The sequence below is a fragment of the Tachypleus tridentatus genome, chromosome 9, assembly GCF_004210375.1.
Source record: "Tachypleus tridentatus isolate NWPU-2018 chromosome 9, ASM421037v1, whole genome shotgun sequence".
In the NCBI taxonomy this organism is placed as follows: domain Eukaryota; kingdom Metazoa; phylum Arthropoda; class Merostomata; order Xiphosura; family Limulidae; genus Tachypleus; species Tachypleus tridentatus.
The window spans coordinates 42,478,205-42,505,108 of NC_134833.1; the positions used below are offsets into that span (position 1 = coordinate 42,478,205).

General features: G+C 33.1%; 1 protein-coding gene across 6 annotated transcripts in view; it reads left to right on the forward strand.

Annotated features, from left to right (window-relative positions):
- Positions 1 to 26,904, forward strand: part of LOC143225138 (uncharacterized) — a 78,042-nt gene continuing 51,138 nt past the window's right edge. For 3 of the 6 annotated variants that reach the window (XM_076454003.1, XM_076454008.1, XM_076454006.1), the window contains exons 1-3: positions 3 to 74; positions 13,336 to 13,578; positions 26,338 to 26,560. In XM_076454003.1, the coding sequence (XP_076310118.1) occupies positions 13,350 to 13,578; positions 26,338 to 26,560 (452 nt within the window). In that variant the 5' untranslated portion in view covers positions 3 to 74; positions 13,336 to 13,349. Of the gene's footprint in view, positions 75 to 1,585; positions 1,732 to 13,335; positions 13,579 to 26,337; positions 26,561 to 26,904 lie in introns of all 6 variants that reach the window. The other 3 variants (XM_076454005.1, XM_076454009.1, XM_076454007.1) reach the window with 3 other exon arrangements.

The window sequence follows — 26,904 nt, forward strand, 5'->3', positions numbered from 1 at the left end:
GAAAACAATTTTGTTGTAGTAACCTCTGTTGAGTGTGGTGTGTGAAAGTTAACGATAATGGTTGGATGATAAAGGTAGGAATGGCACATTTACGTTTTAAGATTTGTACATGTTAACTTTGAAATATAACATTACAATATATATATTTTCTTACGTATTCTAATATATATATATTTGTTTAACTCGTCGACACTGTTTTCCACTTTTTTACTTTCTCTCAAGTTCGAAAATTAAACTTTCTGACTTTAATCTACCGCTTACATTTTGTTTGTTTCTCCGTGATACAGAAATTAAATTGCAGAATTGAAACAGCATGTGATGAAAAGAGATGGTTAATTAAAACTGATACAATTATGATAATTAACAGTTTAACAAACATTTGTATATATGTTTGATTTGTTTTAATATATCATTTTTAAACATAGGGAGTATGTGCTGTTTGTTTATTGTTGAAAATTATAATCAGCAAGTTATAGACATCTACTGACAAAGTAAGGAACATGTCTTGAAAACTAAGGTACTTGCCTCTCCATGATTACTTATTATCTCAGAGCTACTGCCAAAATGTTTTTGTTTATATGCCAAACAGTTAAAAAAAATCTCACTTTTTCACACAATAATGTGTATTGCATTAGTCTATGTTGATAAACATTAGGGGTACATATCTGCTACAATAGAGATGATTTGTTCTTTTTGTAGATCCATCCTTGGAGGCACCATCTTTCCTAACCACCCTTTTTTTTCAAGAGTGTACTTGTTTAGGTTAGCTAGTCAGGTACTGGTGACACTAAAAAGCTGATTTATTTGTGGAGGGGGTATTTTATCAGCCCCTTTGCTGGATGGAGTCAACCTCCTGTTTTATACCCATGGAGCTTCTAGTTTCCAAAACTCTCATTTCCATTTTTCTTCCTGTGTGGCAATGGGAATTTCTGCATCATTTTTGAGAGACTGTAGTCTTTTTAGAGTCCCTTATACCATTAAAATGCATCCATTTGTGTCCATTTTATTAGACTGTGGCAATGAAATATGTTTAAAGATCCACTTACACCTCTTTATTTTTTTCACCCCATCTTTTCACCTCTTGCTTTCAATGTGGTTTGACACCATTTGGTGTCCTGAACCTTCCCTTTCTTCTACCTCATAAAGACTTACGTTTCATTCATGTATATTTTTATTCTAGTGGGATGTACTTCTGAATATCTTTATTATTGCTGTATTTGAACCCTAGAGGTATTGGCAGTTCAATAAATCTGCCACCATTTTCTCTGTTGTTGATCTGTTGATCAACCAATGTTGTTTCTTACATCTTCTTGCAGAGAGGTACTCATTTTCTATTCAAGAATGCAAGCCATCCCTGTCTCCTTTCACTCGCAAAGTTTTTACCAATGAGTATGAAACTCCATACTGTTTTGTATTATTAGCATTGCAAACAGTGCAATGGAGTGTTTAAAATTAAGAAATGGAAATATGCACTTACCTTATTATCTCATCTTTGGACTATATACATAATTTCATGTTACAAGTTTAATTTTAATGTTTTCCTTTCATGTTTTTTACTATTTATTATTTTGAAACCTGTTAACAGGTGCCCACTGGCAACAGAACAGCAGTGGTATGTGAAATGATAATGTTTGAGGTGAAGTTGGGGCAACTTGAATTTCTCAGTTATGTTTAATGGTGTGGTTGCTTGACATCTGAATAAAGAGCAAGAATCTAATCCTGAGCTTTGAGGTATCGTATTTGTAACATTAATCCAGTTTGACTAAATTTTGTTTGTAACAAGCCTCTGTTTCTTTTCATCTGTTCATATTTCTATCCAATGAGCTAATTGATCTCTTTCACCTATAGAGATAAACAATTTAATAAATCTTTCATGTGCCACTTTGTTACATGCTTTCTGAACAATCTAGATACACCAAACTTTCTTCCTTACCATAATTGTCTTAGTAAAGAAAGTTTTTTGTTGTGAAACTATGTTGATTATCCATCTGAGGTTTGAAGTTTGTTAAATGACATTGCAATTTTTTTTTTTTTTATCAAACTTCCAAAAGCAAGTGATGTGAATTCCAATGGAGGGGAGAGAAAAAGGCTTGTGGCATGTGTTAGAATTTTCTTTGCAGATAAACTCATTGTACATGTGACTCCTTCTGTTTAATTCTGCTTAACTGTCACTTCCTCTTTGGTGCTATTTGTGTACTTCACTTATAAATTTCATAGTTCAGTTCCAAAGTGGAATTTCTTCATTAATTTTTTTTTGTTTTATTGAAATATTTTCTTTAACATTTGCAATTGTTTTTCAAACTTTTTTTCTGATTCATATTTCTGAAATGAATTTTGAGTTTTATATTACCACTTTGGGTATTATACCTACTACAAGCACTCTTTCACAGGCTACAGGTGGGAATAACTCATCATTGGATTTATCATTGATTATCTACTGAGAGATTGATTGTTACATAGGTCAGTCACCTTCTCCTGAACTAGCCCCACTTTCTCCTGAATATGGTACACCTCTTTGGGCCAATGAAGATTTTAATAGCCTTTTTCCACAACTGGATTTTTTTTACCTTTTTATGTCCAACCTGCTGAATCAGCGAGGCCTAATACAAAATTTTTAGACATAATTTTTCAGTTGATATTTTATCCATTTATCTGATTTCCAATGATCCCTCTTGTTTCTTGTTGCATAGTAGTTCTTCCTTTCCATATTTAACTTTCCCACCCTCTCCAAATATTAGAGCTCATGCTGGGTAACTTTTTCATATTTGGTTGAGGGAATAAAAAACATGCACTGTTCAGATATTTTAGCAATGCTTAAAGTGGTAGTCAAGGTCAAGATAGCTTTGGAGGTAAGTAACTATGAGAAATACATTTTAAGCATTAGAAAATATGTTAACTTTTAGTTAATGGCTTAGAATGCATTGAAAGGTAAGTTTCTCTATCTCTAAATTAAAAATGTGTGCCTTTACACATAGAAAGTGTGTTAAAGTGAATCCTAGCTATTTAATTCTGTCAAAAGGCAACTTTAAGCCATATAGTGTAAACATCTATTAGTTGTTTTAGTGTCTGCATCATTGTAGTTCTATGTGTAAGTTTTACCTTTATACTTAAAACCTAAACTTTTGATTCTCAATGAGTGTATAAAATAAATCATTTTAATAAGTTGTTCATATTATGGAATTGGTAAATTTTCTCCTCCTGTGAATACTGTTATTTTCTTATCTCCTGTTGGACAAATATTTGTTTTCTGTATTTAAAATGCACATCAGCTGTATAAATGGGAAACTCATCATGTTTGGATGCACTGCAACAAAATTTATCCACGTTCTTATTAATTATTAGTTTCTAGAATTTTATCATTTAAATCAGCAGCTATGATACATCTTTACCAACAGAATAAGCTTATCTATGATTAATCTATCATTTCTTTAAAAGTTTCAAATGTCATATTTTATCTATTTTATTATGTAAGTTTAGTAGTTTTGTATTATGTTTGTGTCAGGTCCAATTTATCTGCACATCTTAATATGTATCTTCTGAATCCTTGTGGGATTTTATGCTGGCCCTTTTTATAGTGGTTGTTGTCAGAACCACATTATTTGCATGTTGGCAAAGTTAGTAGAGCTAATGATTCAGAAAATTAAACAACTGTACTACTTTGCTGAACTACATGGTACACACTCAGTAATGTGTTCTCTTCATCACAGCCTATCCTTTTCCTGAAATGTGTTTAAATTTTATTTTATCTGCATGAATAATTACTTCAGCTTCTCAAGGTACAACTGTGATTTTGTCTTGTACTTTTTCAATGTGTTCTTCATCTATTCTGCTTCATCATACGTTTAAAAAACTTTTGAGTGTTTGTTTGGCTCTGTGTTTCCAGTAATTATTTTAATCAATAAAGTAGTAAATTTGTAGCCTTGTCTAACCGGATAATGTCAACAACTTGATTTTATCATCATATATTATTTGTACCTTTAAATTTGCAAGATTTATTCACTTTACTCTTCCAAAGTAACTTTGAGCAAATTTCTATGTATTTTCTTTTTTCATAACAGTAGTTTTTATATTATAATACTTTATCATTTAGCCCTTTTTACTTGTTCTTTTTATTTTCTGCTACTTGAATTAAATGCTCATTTGAATTTGAAATGCCATCTTGTACTCCCTGATTAACAATAGTATTTCTTGCATAGATATCTTTATTATGTAATAGAGAGGAAGGCTCTTTGGAGTGCAATCAATAATATATAAGTAACAGGCATTGATCATACTCATGTTTTGCACATTTATTTATGTAACTATGAGGAGCATCTTCTCATCCAAACACATCTTTGTGTTATTCTAATAAGCTCACTAATCCTTGTTGTTGTTTTACATATTTTAATATAGAATCCTAATTAGCCTTATGTTTATTATATATACTTCCTTCATAATTATATACTGAAGCTACTTCTATCTTGCTGTATTTACTTACTGTTAGATATTTTGGCAGTAATATTTAACCTGTACTGACAACTAATGTGTACAATATCATTTTCAGACTTTTTATATATGCATATTTATTTATTTCAGAAATACTACTTGCAACTGCACAACAAATGGCTGTTACCTCTTGTACTGCCATGAAACTTTTCTGCATATCACAAACCAAGAGCAAAACATTAACTGCTACATATCTAACATGTATATAATTTTACTTTTGGTTTTTCTAATTTATCATCTGTGACTATTTCCTTATTCTCTTGAAACAAAAGTACCTCCTTGTTCAGAATACAAATTAAATACTCAATTGTTTTCCAAATGCTGTATTGTCTAATATAGTATTTCTTGCATAGTATGGTTATTTTAAATAGCTGAATTTGGTATTGTTGAAAGTGCTAATTAACTATTCATTTCTGTGAGTTAATAGATAAGTTGTAGAATTTAAACAATATCTTTATGTTTATTTGGTGTGGGATTTTAAAATTAATAGTTTCTTAAAAAGCACATCTCAATAAGTTTCTTCAAATATTCCAAAAATTAAATTCATACAAATATGTAAAAGCATTTGTGAGAGAAAATAGTGCATGTGTGTGAATCATTTTTGTTATTTTGTTTAAAAAGATATTAGAGATTTTGTGATTGTGGTTCACTTAATTATACTTTACAGTACATACAGTGGTAACCTGAAAATAATATTGTATAGTTTTTCTTTCAGTTCTAATTTAATCTTTTAATAAGTCAGGTACATTCTGTCTACTATCTTGATAACAACCGCACCCTATGTTGAGGTATATGTATTCATTACTTTTGTTTAATGAATTTCTGTATCATGTGAGCACTGCATCCATGAAAGAATAGCCTATTATTATTCAACAGCTAGATTACAGTACATGTATGATTCTCAGGAGGATTAATCAATTGTATTAGCTATTCTCTAATGAAAAATTCAAAATAGTTTGTGCACATGTATTGTAGCATTAGACTGTTCAGAAATAATCTGCAAAAATTTCTGTATTTTATATGTGAAGTTTATTACATGATTTTAATTCATTTTGAAAATACATTAACTTGCATTTCACTACAATTTGCATTATATGTTTCACATTAGTTGTTGTGTAACTAGGAGATGGGCTTCCATTAATTTTAACCTATAGTATGTCTGAGTGAGTGTAATGCAGTGCTCTTTAAAGGATTACTGTTCATTTTAGAATTAGATATTGGAAAACAAACCTTTTCTCAAAATTAAATTTAGTATACAAAATAAGAAATTAATTGTGTTATATAATATATTATACAGTTTTATTTGTTTTGTATGATAACTCTCTTTAGTGATTTACAAAAATATGAAGTTATGCATGTGTGTGGTCTTTCATTACTATCTCTTTTGTCTGGTTTTCATTAATTTCAAAACACTATGAAAACAGTGAAGTCCAGCATATCATAATTTTCTTTTTTTGACAAACAGATGTTTATTTTATTTATGTAATTCTGGTCATACCCACAACATATATCAGTTTAAATCTTTTTCCCAGTAGTACATATATTATTTCTCCCTCTTCCAAATCCCAGTCACAGAATAATTCATTTTTACTCTATTGTGATTCAGTCATACATCATGTTTCCAATACAGTATCTTATCTCTCTCGTAAATAGCTTTTTTGACTTAACTTCCCTCTATATATGCAAATTTTTGCTTTCCACTCCCACCTACTCTCATGTGTGTTCACGTGAAACATCTATATCGTATAAATCATCACGTAGCAACCCTCCAGCAATAATAGTGCAACACACCTTGTATCATTACTAACATCCTCTACACTGCACATTGCATAATCACTTTTCAATTGGCAGTCACACTACAGAGACATTTTTTCTTCATGCTTTCATACTGATAGTTTTTATTGAATAATTCCATCAGTTTTCTTTCTCAAGATTTGATTTATTCATGGCCTCAAATTGTTCTTCTAAGGTCTTTCAACTCGTATATTTTCAGGTTTTCACTGTTTAGGAATTGCTTTTGCATCTTCAGTTCTCCTTTTTCCTGGTCAAATTTACTCATTAGGATCTCACAATTCCACATCACAACTATCCCTGCTACTGTAATTACTACAGTTGTTTGTCGTACCACTTCAACTTCATCAGTGAAAGCATTATTGATTCAGGAAGTAACAGCTCTGGTTCAGAGGGAGTTGGCTACATCTATGCAGCTTTTCCATATTGCCTGATGATTGTCTTTTCATATCGTGTGGGTATTTCTGAATGTGCAGATAAAGATTTGAGCAGCCTGTTTCCTTGTCCTGCCTATATCTCATAGTCAAGGTGCCAAGGCCTCCTTGTTTCTTTGTTGGTTTCATCAATCAGATGTGTTATAATTTTTTCATTGTCATCTGTTTCCTATGATTTCTCACCTTTCTCAGTGATTGACCAGAATGTCATGTTTCCTTACTCACCAAATATTGGGGCTCATGTGAGTAGATCTGGGGATCAGCTATGTGTGAGAATCATTATGCAACATAACCCTCACATGCTTTGGACAAACATGCTTTTGTGTTTCCTTACTTTGATATGCAACAGTTTGGGTTACTTCTTTTGTGGTATTCATACCCTAATAATTTGGTTTCACTTATCTTGGCCCCAGTTTTCTCGAATTTAGCTCAGAATCTCTGGTTTTTCCACCTTAGTAACCTCTCCTCATATGCCCTTTACTTTCACACATGGCTTTTCTGTTGTTGGTACCTGTTGGGGTGGAATTTGTTTTTGTGCAACTTCTAAGTGGCTCCTTTTTTAAGCCAAGAGGTTTTTGGAGCATTTTGAACTTTTTTTTCGAGCACTGGAACTGATTCTGCCTCCAATTTTTTTTCCTCTTACCCTACTTAACTTGATGGCTTGTTATATTTGGGGTCCCCTTCATTTAATTTTACAGGATTTGCCATATGAACTGGTCGTTGGACCAACTGATGTTTTGGTGGCACTATTCCCAGTGGGGTATTCCATATCTGGATGCCTTTTCCACTTATTTCAAATGCCAGCTTCCTTGGTGTTGGCCTCCTTTTTCACATTTATTGGCTGGAGATGTAAACACTCTCAGTCAGGCTGTTATTTTCATCATCTGGACTGTCTGTGCCATGTTACTTTGAGTCATGTTTCATTCACTCTGCTTCACCATCCACCATTCCCTACCACCTCCATTGCTTGGATCCTTTTAAAGATGACTGGTATGGGGATTAGAACTTCAATTAAAATAAAAAAAAACATTTCAACCTTCTTAGATCATCATCAGATTAACAAAGAGAGCTTGCAACTGACAATTACTGGGCATATTTTAGGAACGAGAGTGTAAACAAGTATGGGATTGTAGGGGGTGTTGCAGTTGGATGTTAGGTTATTAGTTAGTATGGGCATAAAGGTGTTCATTTATATTGGTTTAATTTTGGTTTGCATTGTTGTATAATCAGGGCTTCTTTGATTTAGCATTTGTTTCCCTACTTAGTATCTGGGTTTTTTCTATGGTTGTGTTGTATTTATTTCATTTGTAGTGTTAAAATATGTGTAAAGGTGTCTTTTTGTGTTCTTTGAATCTGATTTCCATTTTTCTGTTTGTTTCTCTAATATAGAAGTTGTGGCAGTTGTTGCATTATATTTTATAAATAATGTTTGTGTTGTGTTTGTCAGTGTAGTTTTTACATAGTATGGACTTTAGTTTTGTACCTGGTTTTAAAATAAATTTGGTGTTTACTGGAATGTTGTGTTTTGTTATACATTTTTTCCAAATTTTGGTTATTTTTTGCTGATATTGGGAATGTATGGTATGCAGCAGTGTAAGGTTTTGTAGTTTGTTTTCTTGGAATTTATCATTGTTTTTTGTTGACTATGTTGCTGATCTAGGTATGTGTGCATAATTTTTCAACAGTTTTTGGAGGAAATTTGATGTTGATGAAATGTTCTATTTTGTTGATTTTATCATAAATTTTATCAGGTAAGCATAGTTTTGTGACTTTGTTTACTTGGTTTCTTAATATGTTGAGTTTTTGTTTTGTTTCATGTGCTGAGTCCCAGGGAATGTACAATCTAGTGTGGGTAATTTTTCTGTGGATTTCTGTTTGGAATAGTGTATCAATTCTTGCAATCTTGAGGTTAAGAAATACTATTTGGTTGATTTTTGTTATCAACCTGTTCCTTCACTCCTGACAAACCCTTTTTCTTCCTCTTGATTGATGTTCTTGATGAAATGTGTTCATTATAGATGTCCTTTTCATCTTATTTCATTCTTCCTTTATTGTCCCTTTCTATGTTCATTTTTTTCTACCTAAAACTTCAGCTATTCAGGATGGTAATTTAGCTCTTACACCAATAATACCTTCTTTTCCTATCACATCTTTATGGCATTTTCATCCTGATCACCACTTCTGTACAGTCATGGCTCTCTGGAGTTACATGTCATGCACTGTTTTCTTCTATGATTCTTGTTACCATTTGTTTATTTTTTTGCAATCTCACAACCTTTATTTTAATCTTCTTATGGATTGGATTGTCCAGCTTCATATACCCTTTTGCCAGATGCTTGTTGCTTTTCCATGTCTTTTCACATCAGATGTGTGACATTACTGATCATTTCTATCATTTATTGGAAGACATCAATCATGCTAGTATGTGGACAAACCATAACTTTACTGATCATTATCATCACCACCTGGTCATTTCCTGTTGTAAGGGCTTTTTCTGTTGCTATTTTGCACTCCATGATTCATCTGTAAGTGAGTAAGTGCTCATTTTTTGTTCTTTTTGTTTAAAGAAGCCCTTTTTATCATCTTAAGATCCTGTTTGTTGCAGGTGTTGCCTAACCAGATATACTTATTTTTAAATCTGCACTCTAAGCCCTGTATGTGTCAAATATACCCACCATAGATATGGAGTGATGGATCATAGAGGCTTCCCCCTGAATGTTCTAACTCTCGCTCAGTTGAGAATATTACAGTAGTGTTCATCGTACCATGGACCTGATGTACAATTTCAGGTGCTATTAGGTGATGAATGGTGCATTCTGCCAACATGCAATTGCTCTTCTGGTTGAGACACACTCCTTCTTGCTGTCCCCCAGATGTTGGTTACCAGCAGATATGATGATGGCTAGAGCTAAACTTGTCACATTAGTCCTTACATGTGTGGAGCTCTGTACCCTCGTCCTGTTTTGGACTTGACAATACATTTCTAATGCCACTACTACCTTCTGGTTGCCATTTTCCAATGGATAGGGTGATAGTTGTATTAGATGTTTGCACATGGTGATTTAGATATTTGAAGGTTAATCTTTTCTACCAGTTCCTGCACCTCAGATGAAAGGTAGAAAACACTTCATAATTTGGGTTAGATATTCCTATCATTGTTCATCTTATGATGGTTGAGGTTGAGTTTCCATTTATGGTCTAACATGCTCTAACCACTCTACACATGGATCCTTTAATTTCACACATGTGGCTAGGTGCTTTTTCCTACCATGGACTGGATGATACATTCCCATTGCTGCTTGATGATGGACTGCAGATATGCCCCGACTGTGATGTCCATGTTTTTACCATCATCCAGATGTTAGTTCCCAATGTATATTGAAATGATTGTGTTGGATGTGTACATATGATGATGCAGGGGAATCCATCCTGTGGGTTATTCCTTATTGTGACACATTTTCACAAAGGCAAAAATTATGCCTGGCTTAGAAGTAGTTGGGGCATCAATGGAGGTGATGCATTATGTTTATTCTCACACCCCATGTTCTTCTTTTGGGCACTTTCTAAAGGTGGAATTATCTTTTCACCAGACTCTCTTCTAACTCAACCTGAGTTTCTAGCTATTTGTGAGGTGAGGTAAGATATTGTAAATGAAGTTATGCTTCAGCACTGAAAATGTATTTTCAACAGATACTTGCCTCCTGCCTAACCTTCTCACTTCCAGTGTAGATTATTTATGCACTGCCCAGTCTTGAAGTAATTATGGGTTACACAGAAGAGAGGGCTCTAATTTTGATATAAAGATTTGTTTAGGGGCTTTTTTTAAAGACTAATTATACATTTATACCAAGACAAAAGTAAATGAAATTAAACAAATATTAAAATTTATAAAATCCTTACTTGTTTTTCTAAATCATTTGCAGTTCAAACTTCATACATGACTATCTAAAACTTTTCTTAACTTCACTAGGTGACTTTGCAGGGTATTTTGTATCATATTTTCATAACCTTTTCCATCACTGATGTACAGAAATTAGGTAATAATTAATTCTAGGTTACTGTTTTTATTTTTTCTCAAATGACTGCAAATTGTGATAGGAAACTACAATTTTTGTTCTAAATAGCCTAAAGTTATACTTAATTTATTTTATTGCCTTTTCATCTGTGTATAGCTAATAATCCTGTTACCTAAGCTGTAGGTCACTTTGCAGATATGTAGCTCACAAATTATCTCACACATGAGCTACTTGCAAACATACCTTGTGAATAATTTTTATTATTATTACTTTTCTTTGCCTTACCTATTTAAATTTATCACTTAACAAGGTTCTAGTTTTTACACTTTATTTAAGAATAAACATGAAAAACAGGGAATGTAGTACTTTACCTGGGTCTTTATTTTTTGCTGTTGATGAAACTTAAATGTACTTATTGTTTTAATGATAACACCACCTAACTAACTTTTTTTATTTAAGTACTGCATCTAACAACACAGAAGGAGAACACATGAAAAAGCAGACAATGCCCTGTAATTATCATATATTATCTGGATTTCCAACTGGAAGCAAAACAGACAATTGTCATTACAGAAAATGACATAATATGTGATTTAATAAATTTAAACTCTGGCTTCTCAATGCTTATAAATAATATTGTATATATGTATTGGCTATTTGTGAAAGAGAGGATATGGCAGGTGGGTGTGACATGTGGGTCTAATTTTTCTGATTTGTGGCTACCTAAGCAAATGAGATTGTTGCTATAGAACTTGTACTTTGCCTGAGTAATATCTATATTGTACTAAGTAATTTACAGTAAATTCTGTACTTTTCAGGGGGTTAGTAAGTAAATTAAAGAAGAGGGAAGACCTAAAGAGCAGATATACTGCAAGAGATTGAAGATTTTCTAAAAATATTTCCTTTTAAAACTAAGAAGATAAATTTAGATAATATTAAAATTTGATTTATTAACTATGGTTTAATGATAAGGTTATTCATGTAACATGATATTAAAGTAGTTTAATTAAAATTTGTACATTGTTTTATATAATTTTGGAATCTGAAGTAATTTTGGTATAATGTGTATCAAGTTGGATAAAACTGAAATGTTATGATACTTTATTGATTCTAACTTGACTGTAAACTTTGTTACCTGAAGGATTTAATATATGCAAATTAAGTCCTAGTTCTTTACATAACTTTATAAAACCTTTTACAGTTGAAAACATTGTTAACTGCTTTATCTTGGGAGTGACGATGTATCTATTATATAAATAATCTAAGTGATCAGTAACTTCATATTTACTCCTGACATATTTGATGTTGTTAATAATGAATTTCTTTAAACGTGATGCATGTTTATTGATTGTATTAAGTTAATTTGCTCAGATCCTAATAGGATCTCATTTAAATTTCTGTTTTATTTTACTTATGTATAATTTCACTCAGTAATGTGATAATTACTTTTTTGTGCACTTACTGTTAACTTTTGTATATTCTAGGAATCATGTATTTTTATTCATTAGCAGATATAAATCTTTGTTAATCACAATATTAAGGTTATTTGTAAACACATAATAAAATGAAGAATAAATGGAAGGGGATGAACTGTAGGCACATTTATGAGATAATATGCTGTCTAACATTTTATTAAGTGTGTTATTGAACTTTTGTAGTAATTAAACATGTTACTGTATATTGGATTCCTGCAAGAATAGTTAATAGTTGTGTATTTAGTTGTGCAGGTATTATGTAGTAAACATTCTATAGAAGTGTCTCAAACTAGTGGGTCTAATTTAAGAAGCTCTGTAATTCTCTTAGTAAATGAAACTGTAAGGTGAGTCTTATTCATATATTCATTAGTGGTTTTGTAGGTTTAAGTGATGATAAATAAGAAATATTATTTGGTCTATGTTGCACATCAAACTTGATAATAAGTATTTAATTTTGATTGAACAAAGCTAAGTTTATTAGTTGATAGTTCTCTCAAGGGAACTCACAAACCTTTGTATCCTTTTATTTGATAAACATTTAGTAGGTTTCATAAAAAACTTTCCTGTACTTTAGCTCTTCTTGTTTTGTGTTTGCACCCATGACCACATGGTTGATGTGTGAGCAGCTATCATAGTGAATGTGTTCAGTTTACTACATGTTTTACTGGTGTTTTTATTCATCAAGTGCAAAATTATGTCTGAGAGCATGTGTCTTTGTTTATTATGGAAAATAACTGGAAATTCTTTATGTGCTGAACAAATGCTGAAGCTACCAGACTTTATTTTTCTATTCTTTGCATTAAGTTCACACTATTTAAATTATCAACAGTCTGTAATATTACTTTTAATTTATTTATATTCTACAAAAATCCTTTTTTACTAGCATGTAGTTAAAATTATCAATAATTTAAATATAGTGTGTATTGAATTCAATAAATAGAAAAATAAAGTATGGTAGCTTTAGCATTTGTACATTTTAATTGTACACATGAACTAGTCACTATAAAAACTATTATCCAGTTTGCATAATAAACAAAGATACGTATTGTTATACAGACTTTTGCAATTAATAAATCAATAATGAATTTTTTTAAAAGTAGATTAACCTAAAGATTTATAACAACTCATTTATAGGAAGACACCTGAATATGATGGATGGAAGCAAAATTTATCTACCTCAAGATGATATCTCTTGTCCACAGATTCAACTTTATTCTCAGAAGGAAATCCATCTGGAATGGAAGAAGACACACAAGATTGGTGCTGGGCTTGTGAACTTGGGGAATACTTGTTTCATGAACACAGTTATCCAGTGTCTGACCTACTGCCCACCTCTGGCCAATTACTTACTGCATGATAACGATCATGCATCAGAATGTAAGTTGTTCATGTAATGGTGATTTGGATTTTCCTATTAGGTTGAAGGTTTTAAAAGTTTTGATTCTGTGTATTTATAGTTTAATGAACTGGCTTTTGTTAGGAGGAGATTGTTTTTACTAACTAAACCAAAACTCAACTTTTATTATAGTATTTATGGGTAACATAGACATTTTTTTCAAAGATTTTAACATGGAGCAGAATATTATAATTGTTAAGTAAATTTTAAAACAAAAGCAATAAAATCATCACAAGAATGTTATGTCACCAGAAGTATTTACAAGTTTAATACCTTTTAAAACCTTTATCAGATTTCCACTTACTGATTGACAACTATGAGGCTCCCTGACATACATACTATATGTAAAAAAATTTTTGTATATTCATAAAAAAGATATCAATTAAGCATCTTCTACCCTTTGTAGTTGCCATGCTTAATATGGCAACTTTGTATTCCACTCTTTTTTCTTCTAGAACGCATGTTTTAAGTAGTTAACATGCTTTCAGAGCTGGAAAGTCAGTATTATTTCTTACATAGGGCAAATTAAAATTTGTATGTGCATAGTGTCATGCTTATAAAGTGTGGTAGCTTGTATGTGATTGTAAGAGGATTTGCATATAATTATGATCTGACACACCACTTGTCATAAACCTAATGCTATTATTTCTAGTATATATATGTGTGTGTATATTACAATGTGTGTAAACTATTTATAATTACTCACTCTATGTTGCCTGTCATACAAACTGTGTATGGAATTTATTAAATATAAACACTAATTGTAATATGTGCATTAACTTTTATAACTAATAACTGAAGGATGTAAGCTTATTACAGTTTGTTAAGACAAAGGTAATCTTTTGTTTTAATAATCCTTCTACAAAAACTGTGGATACTGTAGTTGTTATTATTTGTTTTCTTTATATAATGTTATACAGATCTTTCATTCACTAGAAAAAAACTTTCGTGACCAGAAGTACTAACTTTGACAAAAATTGTTTTAAAAAGGAATTCTAAATGTATCAGAATATGGTACTCACATTTAAGAACTTTAAAAAAAAATGTCAGGGAATTTATCAAACAATATTATAAAAACTTAATATAAATTACTCTAAAACTAACTAACTTGCATATAAAATTTCATTTATAACACTGATAATTATTCCAGTAGTTAATTAATACTAATTTTGATTATTTGGATTGTTAATTGGCAGTAATGTCAAATTAAAAACAATATTTCAAATGCTTCTTTCATGATTAAGTTACTTGATAGGTTACTTTAATGAAAGACTGTTTGAATAACGCATCAAAAAATATTTAAAGTTTTTTGGTTTATTTTCTAAGGTTTACATGAGCAGAATGATTTATTTTTTCATTTAGAGATAATCAGTAGCAACATAATTTTAATTTTATAGTAAAGGTAATCTGTTTGATTTTTATGAGTAATCAACCCCTTATTGCAGTTTGAAAAGGGTCCAGAAATATCATATGAGCTAATGCTGATCAGTTTGTCATTTATATACAAACAACAATGCATCATGCACTTTACAGATGACACACACTATTAAATTATCTTCCCTGTGTATCTGCTTCAGAGATTTGCACACTACTAACTTTTAAACAACTCTCATCTAGTCTCACAGATTTCTTGTGAATTGTGATACTGCATAATGTTATTATGCAACAAAGGTTCTCCACCAATAGGGAGACAACATATCTTCCTCTGTACTTTTGTACTTGTGAATACTCTTTTTTGGCACTGAACACATCAGATATATTTTCTTTTCCAATATCACACAATTTGTGATGTGTAAGAAACTTAATTTCCTTCCATTTTTCTACAAAGTATGAACAACTCAAAAGTTCATGTGACATCTAAAGTACTTGTGTGAGTGAATAACCTCCACACACAGGTTATGTAACAACTATGGCTTATGGAGGCATATTCATTGAGGATAATGTGATAGCTATTGTGCATGGGGTAGTGGATTTCCTTATTCAACTACATCTCAGCTTTAGTCCTTTCTTCAAGCATTACTTCCCCTTGTTTTGAGGGTAGGATGAGTAGGACGAATTTGATTATTTCCTTCTCCTGGTTATGTTTTGGGAAATTCTCTCTCTGTCGAAGATAAACTTTAAACTTTCATGCATTATCAAGACTAAATTCACAGGTATGTATCATTCTTTCTCTTTTTCCTGTGTCAAATTATTCTAGTTTCCTACTTCTTAATCATAACTCTAATTAATTTTGTGTACATTTCCATGAACAGTTAGTTACCTTCCTGGAACCTCAAGCCTTTACCTTCCCATTTATGTGATATTTATATTATCAATTTTAGTTATTCTGAATCCCTTTTCTCAATTCCTACATTGGGGATTGCCTTTGTCTGTGTTGGAGGAACTGCTTGATGTTGGTTTTACTCTCAAGTGCCCAACACTACTGCTTTTGCCTAATCCTTTTTTATATACTTTTTTAACTTTCCCCTCTACACCTCAAGTCTGACATACTCTACTATGTAACAAGAAATACTGTCGGCAATTTTCAATTCATTTGCATCTCCATTGTGCCTGTTACACTTCTATAATTTCTCTGCTCACTAAGTTCTTTTTTTGCCAGGAATTTTGGAGTAAGGATACTTTCCTCTCTCAAGTTGATCATTTATCTTTCTTTGTACAGGATGTTCTTATGGTCTCTCCCCTCATGTAGTATCTTTCCCACACCAATTGACCTCTCTCCTTGTCTGTTCACTAAAGACATTTGTCTGTCTTTAGATTTTGGTCCATTTATTGTGGCTTTTGCCCATTAAGTCCTTCTGTTACTCATCTGTCCCAATTCTTCATTTGGTTGTTTGACCAGGATTTGTCCATGTCATCTGATACTCATTATAGGAGTGTCCAATGAAACACCTTCCATTTCTTCCCTGTTATTTCTCTCATCTTCTGTTCCTTTTTTCTTTTCTGTCTACCACATTCCTTTGTTCTTCCAGATTTGGATCTCAGTGTTGTCCTTTATGCCCTGTCTGTTTCACATTTGTAAGCCATTGCAATCTGTTTCTTCCCTTTTGTCCTTTTTCCTCCTCCTCCTGGCTTGCAGTTATCATCATTCTGATACTTATGCCATTAATGTTTTCCAATTTCTTTACCATTCCTATTTTTTTCTCCTTTTTCCTTACTTTTCATTTTCTACGTGTATGCTGAATAGACTTCCTTGTTCAGGTGTTCCTCTGCTAATTTATGTAGCTCATACTGCTTCCTTTCATAATTTTTGTTCCTTTCTCTGTATTTATGGTATTCATCTATTTCCTGTAATCTTTCACCTGTTTATCTCACTCTTAAATTTTGTGAACTCGTACAATTTGCATATTCTGGTTGGTCCATGGATAATCACTATCTGCTTAATATTTTTTCACACCAAATATAATCATATGACTAGTCCTTTGGCAGCTAAAATCTAATGGCCTTTGGATGAGATTGTTCAAGCTGATGAGTGTACACCTTTCAATGTGTTCATTGCACATCTCTGCATGACTTAGCTTTGTCTTCCTCCTGTGGTTATTCTACATATGTCTGTTTGCCTTTGAATGGTGCTTGTCTACATATTACTATTAATTCTTATATCATTTTCACTACATTCTGTCATATTTCAGAATCCAGTCTAGTGGCAGTTATTGCCTGGTCAGATATGTTTTATATTATATTATCACTAGTTATGAATATTTTTATAATGTTCACCATTGAGATAGGGTACTTCTGTGAGACCACTAGTAACTTGTCTGGTGGTATGTATGTGTGTGTGTATTATCAAATATTCACTATTTTCAGTGAATGACTGACACTCATAGCCATCTTGAGAAAACCAGACAGGGATTTCTGCCTCTCTCTATTGATGCATGATTCTTATATTCAGTATCTTTCTGCCTTTTATAATGGGGTAATGCATACACATATTGTACTGTCTTTAATTTGTTGTTGCTCAAGACTCCACACTGTGATGAATTTTCTCCATTTCTTCTAGTGGAGCATGGGATTCCTAACCACTTTTGGTTCCTAGTCCCTGGCATAATGAATGGAGATTTCCTCCTGAGTGGATTATATATGACTAACAACACAAGTCAAAATTTATAGATCATTAGTACTCATTTGACAAAAAGAGGGCTATTACCATTATACTCATTGCAGAATCAACCAATGACAAATTATTTAGGATAAAGGTACTTCCCCTGGATGATTTTCCCCAATGGTGCACACTTGTTTATCAAATAGTTTCTTATACAAGTTGCTTCTGACCATATGAACTGCACTTGACATAACAGGTCATGTCCTAAGATGCTTCCCCATATGATTTCTGCCTGGTCAGATCACACATGGCCATATCTTAAGTATCCTTGGCTTTGCAAGGGTGACATAACAGGTCATGCCCTAAAGTGCTTCTTCAGATGTTTCAGCCTGGACAGACCACACATGGCCATATCTTAAGTATCCAAGGCACTTCTTCTGTTGATTCTATATCTTCTGCTAGGTCCTTCCACTGGATGTTTCTGCCTCGTTGAACCATACTTAGCATGATTTACCATACCCCAAGATGCTTCCCCTGGACATTTTTGTCCAGGAAGACTTCACGTGGCTAACATATATATCTAAAGTATTTCTCTCTGGATGTTTTTAGCCAAGGTGAACCACTCTTGTTGATCTCACAACCTTATGGATATTTTCTACCCAGATGAACCACACTTAACATAATCCATAATATTCCAATATGCTTACTCTCATTGTTTTTTGTCTGGACAGACCACACTTGATAATAATATTATATATCTAAGGCACTTTCCATGGAAGAGTTTTTTTTCCAGGGCAGACTACTCTTGTTGATCTCAAAATCTTATGCAAGGTGATTTCACTGTTGTTTTTGCCCAATGGACTGTAGTTGGCATAACACATTGTATCTCAAGGCATTGCCTATTTGTGCACAGTCATTCAGCTTTAGCCTTATTATTGTTCACTATTAATATGTTCAGTACTATATCTTGCTACTTGTGTGAAGAGAATATCTTAAAATTAAATGGTTCAAACAACTTGCATTATTACTATCTTACCTGTAGATGATTTTCCTTATCATATGATGCATCCAGTGCACTTTCTCTGAGTGTTATTGCCAGGGTGGGCCACACTTTTTTATACAGTTTCTCACTTCCACTGCATTTTTCTGCCCTATTGGACTACACTTGATTTACTCTGGTGTTATTCATGGCATTGCTCTTGGCACATACTTATATGGGCCATTTTTCACTTTTTTTAATTACTTTCTCTTATGGTGGATTGTTCAGCTCATTAAGAGCCTAAACAAGCCCCTACTACAGTTTTTTATGCTACTTCTTTCCAGCCCTTACCTTTTCCTGCCTCCAAAGGTTCCTTCTCCTGTATTTGATGCAAACAGACAAGTTGCCAAAAGTACCAGTAATTATTTGGTGGGTTCCAGTCAAGTTGGGGCTCACTTGACTGGTTTTGTTTCCCTTTGATTACTTTTTGCCACATACCTGTTGGTTATTTAGATATTATTAAAGAGACTTGTCATCCACTTCCTTTCCCTTCCTCTGTTATTTTAAATAACAATATTCTTTCAGGATCCTATTATCTGTCAGTGTCTGTCTGAAGTGGTATAAGATATTCTTTATCACAATGCCACCAAACCTGTTAACAGGTGATTATTCCAGGCTGATTGTGTTACCCAACAATACCAAAGAGTAGAAGCCTGTGATTGATTTGTCCCACCTTAATCAGTTTTTGGTTCTACCCTAATTTATTGTGGAGTCTTTTTTTACCCTCAGGTGGGCCTTTTCTCTGGGTGTGTGGATGGACAAGGTAGAGGTTGCAAATACTTACCTGTATCTCATCTGTCAAGGTACCATTTTAAGTTTGTTTGTCACAATGTAGTTTATCAATTTTGAACCTTGCTATTTAAGCTTGGATGAACCTCCTATGTTTTCTTTGGTGAGTGGTCAAGGTCAAGGCTTTTGCCAGATATTTGCATGCTTGGGGGTTGTGCTTTACATCATTACATGGACAACATACTTCTGTTAGCTCATTATGAATGGGGGTCTGCAGTCACACTCATCTGCTGCTCCTGGAGAAAACTTGTGTGGGTTGATTAATCCATTTGGAGAAATCATTCCTTAAACTGATCCAATATCGTGTCTACTTGGGTGTTTTTTTAGCACTCATCTCACTCAGGTCCAAACTTCTTCTTTTTGACTTAATTTGATGGAACTTTTAGTTCTCCATGCTCTTACTGCTTCCTGTTATACAGTTCATGAGGTTCTATTACTTTCAGAGATGTGGTATTTTATGAAAGCACATATCTCCTTGGGTCAAGTGCATGTGATGTCTCTTGAGTTGACTTTGCACAACCAGTGTAATCTTATATGATCCTTTAGAGGTTTCTATTCCCTTCCTCCTTCCCTTGTCAGCAACTTGCATTGCTGGTTAGACAGGGCTCACACATCAGCAGTGTTCTGCTTTCTCTTTATCATCTGGATTTGTATGTCTTCATAGAAACCTCCCTTCAGAGCAGGGAGGAATGGATCAGTCAACAAGAAACTTTAAGTTAGTGGCCTCCAACCAAAAGATTTTACTGTATCAACATCCTGCAATTTCTGGCTGTATATTGTGCTTTGGATCATTTTCCTAACCTTACCAGGAATCATCTGGTTATGATCCATTTGAACAGTTGCATTGTGGTGGTTTATAGCATTCATGAAGGTAGCACCTGTCCTCATTGCCTTTGTGGTCAAACCATGGATCTCGTTGTTGGGCCCACATGCTTTGTATTTGTCTCTTTGCATGCCATGTTCCACATGCATTCAATTATGTTGTGAATTATCTTTCCCTTCCCAATAATGTTTATCCAATTGAGTGATCTCTCAATCCTCTTCATTTCCAGTGGCTATGCCTGCAGTGAGATGTCCTTATCTGGATGCATTTGTCATATCTTTCAATACAATGTTTCCTATGTATTTGGCTATTAGTTCTCATCCACTTACTCTGGCTGTCAGTGTATTCAATCTGGATTTAATAAACAAATACCTGTATGTTTATCCTCTTTTCTGTTTTCTCCCCAGGGTGGTTTTGTTCTTCAGTGCTGTTCCATGTCAAGTCCTTCTTAATACTCCTTACAACCTGGCAAAACTGCAGTTTCTGCAGCAACTCCAGCTACAGTCTGCCCCTCTGTTACATCTTCTTTTTACTTCAGCCCGTTTATATCACTCTTGGTCACTGCTATATAGTCCAGCCTTTCATATACTTTGTCTTCACACTGGGTTTTTTTATCCAGTCCCTGTCAAGGAGATCTGGTTTGTCCCAGCAGATTTCTCCTTTTTTAGGTTGTTCCATTCACCCTTCTTGTAGGGATATTTATTAATATAAATAAAATGTTTCCCACTGTTGGTCTTTGGGTCAAGGATTTTCTCCTGCTTGGCTCAGTTTTCCTTATCTTATGGATTTCTTCAGTTGTCTGTTTGATCAGGGTTCTTTTTCTTTAATTGTAGGTTATTGAGCCGTCTTATCCCACACTTTCATTTTTCCAGGTACCATAAAGTTTTAACCTCTCCTACCCTTTCCATATCACGGTGCTTATTTCAGACTTGTTGTCCATCTCAGCAGATAGTCCTTTGACATTAGGATGTCAGCTTGATTATTCATTGCCTTACATTGTCTTCATTTAAACCTCTGTCCTCATACTTAGTTTTCAGTTGTCCCCTAAGACATATATCCTTCTGTTAGCCTTTGGACATCATTTTACAGATTTATTTCCCATCAATTTTTCACTTACTCTATATCTTTTCACGTGTATTTTCTTTTATCTTGATCAATCTTTCCTACCCAAATCTTTGGCAGTTTATGAGGGTAGCATCTCCTTCTCACTAATTTCTCTTCATTCTATTTTCCACATGTATCTTTAGTTGGATTCAGATAGGCTACTATATTTATATGTGCTCTTGTTATATTACTAGCATGGCTCTCTTCCATGGTACTCATTTCCACATATCCATTCTTTGACAGATATCCTCTGTTTACAACCTTTGTCATACCATCCTGACCATTGGGTTTGGCTTTTAATTTGATTCACTTATTCTTCCTCATTTCTTTCTTCCCATAATTTGCTCTAAGTATCTCTTTATCAGAACAAGCACCTTACTTTTCCCTGGTGTATCATTTCTGTCATTCCCTGGAGAAAATTTGTCAATCAGGCATTTGGACTACAGCATGTATGTTTTATCTCACCATCTGCAGTGGGTTGCTTTTTCTCTATTGATATGTTATCATCTTCTGTCTGTAGCCATTCTTCAGACTTTAATGAAACTGTGATCTGGGCAAGTTATCTTTTATATACATCTCATTTTTCAGGGGCAGTTTCTTTCTTTTTTTTCCTTTTCTCTTTTTTTTTTCGCTTATGGATTTTGCTCTGTGGTGAGTGATACCTCAAACAGTTAAATCCACACTGTCATGCCATGTCAACTGTATATTTATAATTTCCATGACAATAAAATGCTCACTATTGAGATGAGGTGGTTTGAGAGATCACCTGTAGCTTTTTTCTCTGTGATGTATTTGCTTCATTGCTTTGCCTGCTCCAAACAGTATTCACACATAGACTTCATCTGTAAAGCAGAAGAATATAGTTACTAATTTCTGCCATACCTCTGATTGACTAAATCAGGTATGGTCTACTTCTCAAAATAGGATTCATTTTGGTCCTCCATTACACTGTCTCTGGTGTTGAAGTTCCTCAGGACTCTACACTGCATTTTCCCTCCAGTGGAATATGGGACTCCTTACCACTTTTCAGTTCCAAATCACTGGGGTGATGGACTCCTGAATATGATGTTGATATGTGTTACAAATAATGTTAAAACAATTCAGTTGAAAGTAGGACAGTGGTGTTGTGCTGGTGTATATAAACTGTCTTGCAATCTGGTGCCCCAACTTTGTATGGGTTTATCCAAGAGATGCTGTTTTGGAGTGATCCATGGTAATTGCAACTCACCCTTTTAATTGGGATCTCTTATCCTACCCACATATGAATCCAAAACCAGTAGCTTGGTTTTGGATTCATAGCTGAACCAATCAACATAAGTTCCCTCGTGTTTATACTCTTGTTCCCTTCATCCATTTTGTGGGTTATGGTGGTCAAACTTACAGATTTAATATGGTTCTTCCTCTTATGCTATTTTTAGGTAATTTTTCATATAGTAAGGGTGTTATTGTGCTAGGGGTAGTTTTTTTTAGGATGGTTTTGGGTGGGTTAGTTTCCTTTCCAGAGATATCCTTATTATGCTGATTGTCTGGATATCAGATTTCTGGATTGGTCAAAAATTTCATAATATTGCTCTCATATTTCCCATTCACAGAGTGGGTGATGTGAAATTCTATCCTTTCTGCTGAATGCGAGTATGATTCTTTTTCTTACCCATACCAGATGACCAAGCTTTAGAATGTAGCTGTCATGCTGTTGGTATGATCCTCTTTCCTACCCTTTGGAATATCTATTCCCAGTGGCTGAGTTTTGGATTTTAGTTAATTTACTGATGGTGTATGATCCTCATTTTTGCCCTGCATAGATGCCAGTTCCTGGCAGTTGGGATTTGGATACAATTGACTTGCTATGTATGGTCTATCATGCCTTAGCCACTCTACACCTAAGAGTACATTCTTTTACTCTTGCCCACACTAATACATATACTCTAAGGGATTGAAATTCCAATATATTGTGGCTTAGATCCATATTCAACTATTGTTCTTTCCCATTTGAATTTGCTCCTTCCATTTTCTGATTGTGTCTGAAACGTATTTCCACACTGAGCAAAAAATATGTCTGGCACAAAAATGGTGCATATTTTCACATATGATTCTCTAATGCAAAATTTTCTCATATAAGAGTGTTCTTTGGATGGTTTTGAGAAATGCTTCTTTGTTTTCCCCTTGCACTGGTTCTTCCACCTATTCTATGTGGGATTCTAGCTATTTATGTGAAAAGAGGTAACATGCTGTATCAAATGTTATAATTTTCTTATAAATAAAATATATTTCTGATCCTTCCTCCCCACTACAAACTGGTGCTTCCATTTTTTGCCAAAACTCAAAGTGATAGTTTAGTAGAATTAAATAGAGGGAGTTACATGCATCAGGAAAGTGTGTTTCACTCCTGTTGGTGGAGGGCTGATGCATGATGATTTACATGTGAAGTGCAGTTAAATCACTTGATTGTGAACTATGTGTAAGCTCAAGGCTTGTAGCATGCAAACAAATTTTTGGATATAGAAAGCACCATTGAACAAGAATAGCTATTTATGTGAAAAAAGGTAAGTAACTATCAGACTTATATTTTCAGTATAGTAAAATTATACTTTTAGCGTAATGTGCTGTGTTACTTGTTATGTACACATTAATGGTTTGGAACTATGGATAATTTCAGGTGCATTATTTGAATGACTTCTAGTCTACAATGATAACTGTTCCACTGAAATATATCTCAAAATCCACATTGGATGCTATTTCTTGTCTAATTATAATGGTCATCCCAGTCTCTGGGTTAGTATGTGGTATAAATTAAAGCTAGTGTGAGGAAACTCCTCAGAGTCTGAGAGCATAACCTCTAAACATAGTTTGTTGTCATAGAATTAAGAAAGTTTCTCAAGCCAATATTTGCTCCCCTTGACAGTAGCCATTGCATTAATCCTTTGTAATGTGTGACTTTCACAGTCTGGTACAATTCCACACACATGCTGTTTACCAGATCAGTGCTTAGGTCATAGTTTTCCTGTTCTTCCATTTCCAAATAGTTGAAGTCCTCAGCAGAGTGCATAGTTTCCTTTGCTCTTCAGATGCCTGTCTGAGCACTGTTTTTAAATCTATCATTATATGTAAGCAATGCATTAACCATTCACTTTCAGTTATGCTCATTACTAGATTAATTTTTAGTTTTGATTTAAGTAGGTAACTCACAGTGATTTGTAGTTAATCTTCATATACTAAACTTAAGCTTAGCTGACTATAAAACACTGGTCATAAAACTATGTGATAAATTAGATATTGTGTATTATGATATTCAAATGCTGTAATAATGGTATAATGATATCTCTAGATGCATGAAAAATAAAATTTTACTGAAGCTTATAGTTTTAACTTGAAGTGAGTAATATTAAGAAAAATATCAAAATGGAAAGTATATTTATGTATTGTAAGGCCTAAATGTTGTCACTTCAGGCCAAGCCATATTAATTCTGATAAGCCCTGAAACTTACCAGTATGAAATTCAAAGTTATCTGATAAAAAGAAAAAATTAGTTAGGTTTTCAAATTAGATAACATAAGTAAAATAAATATTGACAAACTCCATGGGTGTTGTGAATAATCTGCATTAGGCTTATTTGTAATAACATAACTAATAATAATAATACACTACTACAGTACTTCAAATTGCTGTAATTATATTACATTCTTTACTAGATACTTACATTCCAAGAAAGCCTCTAATGTAAAAATGACTGAATGCTAAGTCTATAGTTTGATGAAATTATACTTCTGAGTTTTAAATCTAAACAACATTATTAAACAGCAACTAATGTAACACCATTTAAAACAGAACATTAATTCATAATTTAAATGATTTATCATAATTATCTGTTTTATAAGAGCCCTGAAAAGGTTGTAATGGTGAAAATTTATGTGGTTCAATTAATACACTATTTCTGTACAATGGTGATCTTTTTATACATAGCCTAGTCAATGAACAGTTCTGTTACATACTATCAGCTTGACACTGTAGCAACATGAAAACAAATGTATGGCTAATTTGGTATTAATAATTTTGTATGCAAATGCATAGTCTAAGTAAATTGATTAACATGTACTATTTTTTGCTCCAAATTACTTGAATTAAAGTATGTGTAGCTTTTTAAGAAAAATTCTAATTGTGCCTTATTATAAAACAAATTCCAAGAGCTCAGTTATGAAAATTTAAAGATAAACTGTTTCTTAGATCTTTACCTGAACAAAGCAAAAATAAAATAAAATTAAAGATAATGTGTCTTATGGTTTCATCCAATACATTACTGTCATAGCACACTGTGTATTAGATGTGCATTGTTTTTCAGTGCCTGTGACTATAATAAAATTATCATGTAACAGTTACCTTTTTGTTCAAACAACTCACAATGGAGCAATGTTATGTTTTATACCTGTTCTTTGATTTGTGCAACATCTGGAGTGAAACTAATATATATTATGTAACAGTAAGTAAACATGTACAGGTAAATGTGATGTACATGATTAAATAAACTGTTTAGTTTTTTATTCTGTGTTAAAATGTGATATGTTTGTGTGAATATTCTTAGAGCAACAGGTCATTACAAGTAAGTGTGATGTATTACAAGTGTGTTACATGCCCTTTGTTTTCTAAATGAAATAAACAACAGAAACTCTTCATTAGTGGAAACAGCATTTCTCTTTAGTAATTTCTAATGGTATTGAGTACATGCAATAATTTAGTCTCATGTGAAACATGACAGGAATAAAATTTGATAGAAAGAAAATAATTTAGAGCTGCAAACTTGTATTGAACTTTGATTCTACAAATCTAAAAATATTCTGACAGCTTGGGTTAATAATATTACTGTAAATAGTTTTGTTAAATTTTGCAGTTTTTCCACATTGGGATGAAGATTATAACTGGTATCCTCACTACACATGAATTGTAATTTTCAGGTAAAATTGTGGGTTTCTGTATGATGTGTGAGCTGCAGAAACATATGACATGGACACTAGACCGACCTGGAGAAGTAGTGAAGCCTTTGTACATATACCAGAAGCTGAAGTCCATTGCTAAACATTTTCAGTTTGGACGACAGGAAGATGCTCATGAGTTCTTATGCTATGTTGTAGATAATCTTTGGAGAGCGTCTCTTTTTAATATTGATGACAATGTCAAGTGAGTGTTTAAAGTTATTTTAAAGGTATTTAAATTTAATTATGGTTCTTAACAGGGCTGCTTCTAATAATTTTGGTGGGAGAAGTAATTAATAGAAATGATTTCTTTCTCATTTTCTCACAAACTCTGGCATGTTAATAGAAATACAACATCATTAGAAAATGCAGTTCTTGAGGTATTTATTCCCCATGTACATCTTTTTATGCAGGGCTCAGATGACCATGTTTTCCATTTAGATACTAAAATAATAATTCACAGGTTTATTTTCTGTGTTTTATGTTCAAACACTTGTAAGTAAGATTATTGCTATTGAGTTTTAGGCAGTATTGTTTGCGATTGAAATC